At 38.1% G+C, this 6726-nt stretch overlaps 1 protein-coding gene across 1 annotated transcript in view; it reads right to left on the minus strand.

The window, feature by feature from the left end:
* SPATA16 (spermatogenesis associated 16) overlaps positions 1 to 4748 on the minus strand; it is a gene marked incomplete at its 3' end in the record, with an annotated part of 219339 nt that extends 214591 nt beyond the window's left edge. Inside the window, exon 1 of the mRNA XM_081235349.1 lies at positions 4082 to 4748. Coding sequence (XP_081091475.1) covers positions 4082 to 4696 — 615 coding nt within the window. The 5' untranslated portion in view covers positions 4697 to 4748. The remainder of the gene's footprint in view (positions 1 to 4081) is intronic.
* Between the last annotated feature and the right edge of the window lie 1978 nt (positions 4749 to 6726).

Consider the following 6726-nt stretch of genomic DNA (forward strand, 5'->3'; position numbering starts at 1 on the left):
ACTTATAAATGACAAGAAAAATACCATTAGTACATTCCCAGACTTTAAGTTTTCCTATAGGTCTTTACTTTATTAATAATTATTCTTTTCCCCATGAAAGTACAGCTAGAAAGTTTATTAATTAATCTCTTCTTACTTTTTGTTGACAGCCAAGCAATTTATTGGAAATAGTGTGTATTGCCTAATATGCCTCATTGGCCCATGAGGCCAATGTCTTATATGTATTTATTTATTTTTTATAGAATCCCTACTATTTTAATTTTAATCCCTACTATTTGAATTTATATAGTTATTCTTTAAAAATTATAGGTAATAGCACCTAGGCATAGAACTGTGATTTAATATGAATTTATGGTTTTTATCTTGCATTTGTACCTTTTGCCCATCTGGTATGATTTCCGCTGTGATTTCAAACATAAGAGCAAGTGATGACTGATTTTTTAAAAAATTAATTAATTTATTTTGGCTGCGTTGGGTCTTCATTGCTGCACGCAGGCTTTCTCTAGTTGCGGCGAGCGGGGGCTACTCTTCGTTGTGGTGCGTGGGCTTCTCTTATTGCAGAGCATGGGCTCTAGGCATGCGGCCTTCAGTAGTTGTGGCACGCAGGCTCAGTAGTTGTGGCTTGTGGGTTCTAGAGCGCAGACTCAGTAGTTGTGGCACACGGGCTTACTTGCTCTACGGCATGTGGGATCTTCCTGGACCAGGGCTCGAACCCGTGTCCCCTGCACTGGCAGGCGGATTCTTAACCACTGCGCCACCAGGGAAGTCTGATGACTGATTTTAACAAAGATTGATGAGTTAGTCACAGAGCTAAGGATTAATCTAACCTACTTAACTGGTTCAACTTTATATAGTAAAAAGGAAGCACAGAAAAATAAATTATTTCATCAAGCACATTTAAGTAAATGCCTCCTGTGTTCTAAAATCCTAAAAGATTAAAGTTGACTGCTTTTTGGAAGCTAAACTGTTATCTTCTGAATCACTGCATATCATTTTTATCTTTTTCATTTATAAAATCAGAAATTTACCTGTCTAGTTTGTGACCATGTTATAAAAACAAAAGGAGTTAATACTTTGTCAAGAGCACAGGGAAACTAATGTATAAGCAGAACATTCTAATGCGTTGATTAGATAAGTTGGAAATTGTGTCTGTTAATAAATATTCACAAATTTCTAGGCCCTTTCCCCAGTTTTTACTTTCTGTTTCTTTTTTTTGCGGTCTTACCTTTAACCACAACCAGTCTCCTGTATATTTCTACAGTTGACTCTGTACCACTCAGCTGCCAAGATTTTATATGCCTCACAATGCCTCCCATGTAATAATCACTCCATGGGAGAGTTGCTAGTTATCCTTCAATAGCCATACCCATTCTCCCCTTCTTCTTCAGTAATAGGAATAAGAAAAATACGATTAGCACATTCCCAGACCTTTAAGTTTTCCTATAGGTCTTTACTTTATTAATAATTATTCCTTTCTCCATGAAAGTACAGCTAGAATATTAGTGACCATGAATGTTAGGGCCATCGGGAATAAAGACCGTATTTTTCAGCCTCCCTTGTAGCTTTGTACAGTCACATGACCAAATTCGGGTCAATGAAAAAAAGAGAAATGGAAATGGTGTGTGCAACTTCCCATCAAGTGTGCTCGGAAGGACGCAGGGTGACTCCTTCCTTTTGCCCTCTTATGGCTGGTTAGAAGGTGGGCGTGATGACACCAACAGGAGCTGGCATTTTGGATTAAGAGGTCACAGTCACATCTTGAGGAACAAAATAGAATCTGGTACCTGATGATCATACCATACCGGTGCTTGACTACCTAACATTTATATGAAAACAAACAAACAAACAAAGACTTCTCTCGCTTTAGACACAGGTATTTTGGGTTTCTGTCACTTGCAGCCAAATCTAATCCTAACTTTACACACTGAAATATTCATTGATGCATTTGTCTTTCAGGTGTGATCCTTATCATTATGCCTTGGTCTCTGTCATCCATCCTATCTTACTCAGTCATGTTAAGACCTAAGGAAAAGCAAGAGATGCTTTAAGTAATACCTGAGAACACGTAGTATTGAAGAAGTTAAATTCAAGAGAAGTTAAATTCAGGAGAGGAAAGAGCTAAAGAGGTTAAAAATCTTTTCTATTCCCAGTGACTTTGGTTTATTAAGAGACATTCTAGGTAAGATTTCAAAAGTTAACTCCCAAGGTAATTAGACAAAAGCTAGGCCAGATGTCTAAGCTAAGTTTTGGTCTCAAAATAATTACTTTTGTTAATTACCAGTAGTTAGTGTCAGCATCCAACACTTTCCTAAAAACCCTTGAGGGAGGGGGAGGAGGCAGGGAGACAGAGAGAGAGAGAGAGAGAGAGAGAGGGAGAGAGAGAGGGAGAGAGGGAGAGGGAATGGGAGAGAGAGAGTATGTGCACAGCAGAGTCAGAACACAAGCATTTTCCAGTACAGTTGCACATCTTGGGGTCATTAAAACCTGATTCAAATTTTACAATTTTGAACACTGGGTTTTATGGGAAAAGCGGATATTTTCTTCCAGTTACTGAAAATATCTTTTACTTCTACATAGGCTTACCTTGAATTTTATGTTCTTTCTTATTTTATGCCTTTTTCTCCCCATTGCCAAAATGATTTTTTTCCTTTATCTATAAAATTACACCTTTAGCCCTGCATACCCCCCCACCACCACCAAATTTCAGCTGAAAATAGTCCTAGCAGAAGTGCCCACGGTTCTTCCTAGAGTCTTTACTTAGCTTCCTTTTCCCAGTCAGTGGCTTCTGGTCATTAGCTCAAAGAACAGCAGAGGGTTCTCAGTGGTTTGTGGATAACTTAATTTGGGGGCACTTTTTACATAGTTCAGAAGTTTACATAGTGCATCACTGTTTGCCTTTGTGTAAATGGCCCTTTATAAGGACAGAAATATTTATAGATGCATCTGTTTGTGCACTGTCTCACCACTTCATGTCTCTTTGGGCTTCCTTTTTTTGTGCCTAGAATTTCTTTTAAAATATTTAGGGGCACCATTGTCTAGTATTGTCCATTAATAATTCATTGTAGATGTGGTCATTTTTAACCTGCGAGTAACAGTGTAAATAATACTTTTTAAATATCCATCACAAACATCTCACACTCCTGCCCATGCCCCAGGTTCCATGGTGGATCAGTCACTCCTTTATGCCATCTCTATTTAACTGTTTACTGCTTTCTCTCCCTCACCAATTGTTAGAGGGAGGCACCTTGTGTTAACTCATTTTTTAAATCTCCAGTGGCCACCAGGCATATATAAAATGCCTTGAAATTTTTTTTGTAGTTAATTAAATATGCAGTCACGAATGTTGCCAAGCCAATGGGAGTTCTAGTTACACACTTTGGTCCTTTTATAAGTTCAGTGGGTCATGAGATGGTGCAGTTTTTCCCATGACCTTTTTTGTGTTTTATTGGTGATTCTCACATTTATTTTAGCCCATGGGCTATTTCTTTATGCCAAGATATTGACCAACTTACCTGCTTGCAGAGAGAAAAATAATTATTCGTAAAGCTCAGTAGAATGGGAAGGGAAGTGAAGTTTGATGGTAAGGTAAAATGGTGTTTTTTTGTTTTTAATCAGTATTATACATAAATTATCAGCTCATGCTAAAAAGTAAGATGGTTATGTTTAATCATGAAGACTACATATCAAAAGGGGACAATTTGTATATTCATTAACTGCCTATTTCTAGAGAATCTATACTCTACCCATCACCACTGTACTAAAACTTTATGGTTTTTATAGGTATACATCTAAATTACAAAACCAACTGCATTTTAATATGTTACCCACTGCAGAGTTTGTTAGAGAAAATGCATGAGATGTGCTTTTGGGGTGATTTCTGTATGTCAAGTGCACACAAGCATATTAATTTACAGGCACATCTTATTTATGTAAACTGAGAACTGCATAGTCTTGATATCATTCAATATTTTCACCCCATGATCACTGTTCATTACAGTATAATCAGAGCTGCTCAATGTAATCACAACTTTCCCTTTCACAGCTTCCCATCACCAATCTACGTTTTTTTTTATTCCCATACCTCCAATGCTGTTCTGAACTGTCCTGCTGCCACGGCGTATTTCTTTTTTCTGTAGCAAGAGCTGGCACCCTTTAAGGCTACCTGAAGCCATTTGTCAATCCGAGGCAGAAAGCTGAAATTAGGTACACGGAAATGGTCTACTACTATTTCAGCAGCTTGGCATGTTGGCCGATTCCCAGTGGACTTGTAGGACTCTACAAACTCATAGCTCACATCCTCTTCATCAACGTAGACCAACTTCACCTCCACATCCATGATATTCTTTAAGGGGATGCGAGGCAGAGGCATGGTGATCAATGGGCTGTCAAGTTCTATTACCTTTGCCTCTTTCTTTCCAGCTGGGTTTTCTTCACCTTCTGCCTTCCGTTTAAAGGCCACTTTCTCTAAATCATTGCTTTGTTTTTCTTTGATGCTGTTTGCTATTTTTATTTTCTTAGCTGTGATTTCTACCTGTTTATCTCCACAGCTTTCCTTAATCTCTTGTGGCATTTCCAGGATGCTGGGTGGGTTTGCTAAGGTGGACATTTTGTTGCTTGTGTTTATCTTTGGAACAAGTTGATCAGGATAGACCCTATTTACTGTATTCTCCAAACTCCTACTGCTTCCTGAATCCATTGATTTTCCCCTGAAACACCTGTAGGGGTGAGAAGACGACAATTACAACAAAATTTTGAAATTCCAGTGGCTTTAATTTAGTCAGACTATAGTCAAATTCACTGAAAACACTGTTTAATTCATTATAGGTATTTGTGACTTTAAAGTAAAACTGTATGTACATCATCTGCTGACTGTTTTACTAGAGAAGTATATGTTTCAGTCTCAGAATTCACCAAGAATTTGTTGAAAACACATTTAGACAATGTCTTTAAAAAATAACCATCTATAGCTGAACAACGCTGAATGAACATTTTTATGGGGTGCCCAAACTCATTGAATAGGAAGAGCTTATGCATAGCCACTGAGGACAAAAAAGGACCAAAAAAAAAAATCTATCTCAATATTAATTTCCTCAGGAAGGCAGGTGGTCTAGAACTCATTATAAAATATACTGTTAACCTGCATAATAGACTTGCGAGTCTAAAGAAACCACAGCTGCTTCCTCTCTGAAAGGCTTCCAGAAATGTTTTGAGCACAATGTTTCCTCAATCTGTTTCTTCTATTAGGAATGGGAATCTCAAGTTTAAACAGCTTTAAAGGTAACTATTATGCAGAACGGACTTGAAAGCAGAAGAACGTGGCCTTCACCTTCTCATTAAATATGGAGTCACATATTCATCTTCAGTCTACTCTATTCATATTTTTTAGCAATGGTATCAATATTGTATTATATGAAGATGAGGCGTTTTCCTAAATCACTTATGTTCAAAAAATATAACTAACAGTCTTTTGACTCAAAGGTTTCTGCTTCTAGATTAGTTTCAAAATATAAAATGTGTTAAGACCTAATAATGACGTAGTCAGTTTGGTTCCTATTTCTAAGACTCTTTCACCTATCATATCCTGTCCTGGAAACAACTCTGTAGGATAAATAGGAGTAAGGACCACATTTTTCAAAGAAACTAAGGAATAAAGAGGGTAATTTGCTTGTCAAAGTCACACTGTTGGTCATTAGCAGAACCTGGATTGCTATTTCCTCCCTGGGACTTCTACTCACTAACTCCTAGTCTGGGGTACTTCCTCTAAAGCATGCTGTTCTTTAGGATAGCTAATAGGAAACTCACATCAGAACACAAAGAAAAGAGAAAATGCAAGAAAGAAAGGCTGAGTATTACAATAAGATAATAATGAGATAAAAGCTAACATTCTTGCTTCTTTTCATCTACTACAGGGACAGTGCCTGACTCAAGATAAAGTCTTGACTAGCTTGTCAAATCTTATGATTTTGTTAATGTTGTTGATTATTTTCATTTGTTTGCTTGAAAGACTGGTTTGCCCCAGAAAACCTTAAAAAGACCCTGGGGGCTTCCCTGGTGGCGCAGTGGTTGAGAATCTGCCTGCTGATGCAGGGGACACGGGTTCGAGCCCTGGTCTGGGAGATTCCCACATGCCGCGGAGTAACTAGGCCCGTGAGCCACAACTACTGAGCCTGCGCGTCTGGAGCTTGTGCTCTGCAACAAGAGAGGCCGCGATAGTGAGAGGCCCGCGCACCGCGATGAAGAGTGACCCCCGCTTGCCACAACTAGAGAAAGTCCTCGCACAGAAACGAAGACCCACCACAGCAAAGATAAAGAAATTAATTAATAAACTCCTACCCCCAGCATCTAAAAAAAAAAAAAAAAAGACCCTGAACTTTGAAACAGTAATTCTTAAGGAAAGTACAGGAAGATACAAAACTGTATGTATGACTCTAACTTTTGAGGCACTTTCCTCCTCCCCACCACTGTACTTGTGTCATCAGAAAAAGGTTTAGGTCAAACGTGGACGTATCGAAACATCTACTATGATGATCCAAATTATCTCATATGAAAGATCGCATTCCAAATAATTTGAATAACAGCTGTCTTGGATGTTAATTCGCAAAAGTTGAATACTAGAAAAATATTTCCCCAGTGATTTATAATGATGTATTAGAGTTTTGTGTCTATGGGGGGGAAGACACCTTAAAGATTAAAAATTTTGCCAGTCTGTGTTATGCTCAATATTGA

This window comes from Mesoplodon bidens (assembly GCF_964165515.1).
Source record: "Mesoplodon bidens genome assembly, chromosome: 5".
Taxonomy (NCBI): domain Eukaryota; kingdom Metazoa; phylum Chordata; class Mammalia; order Artiodactyla; family Ziphiidae; genus Mesoplodon; species Mesoplodon bidens.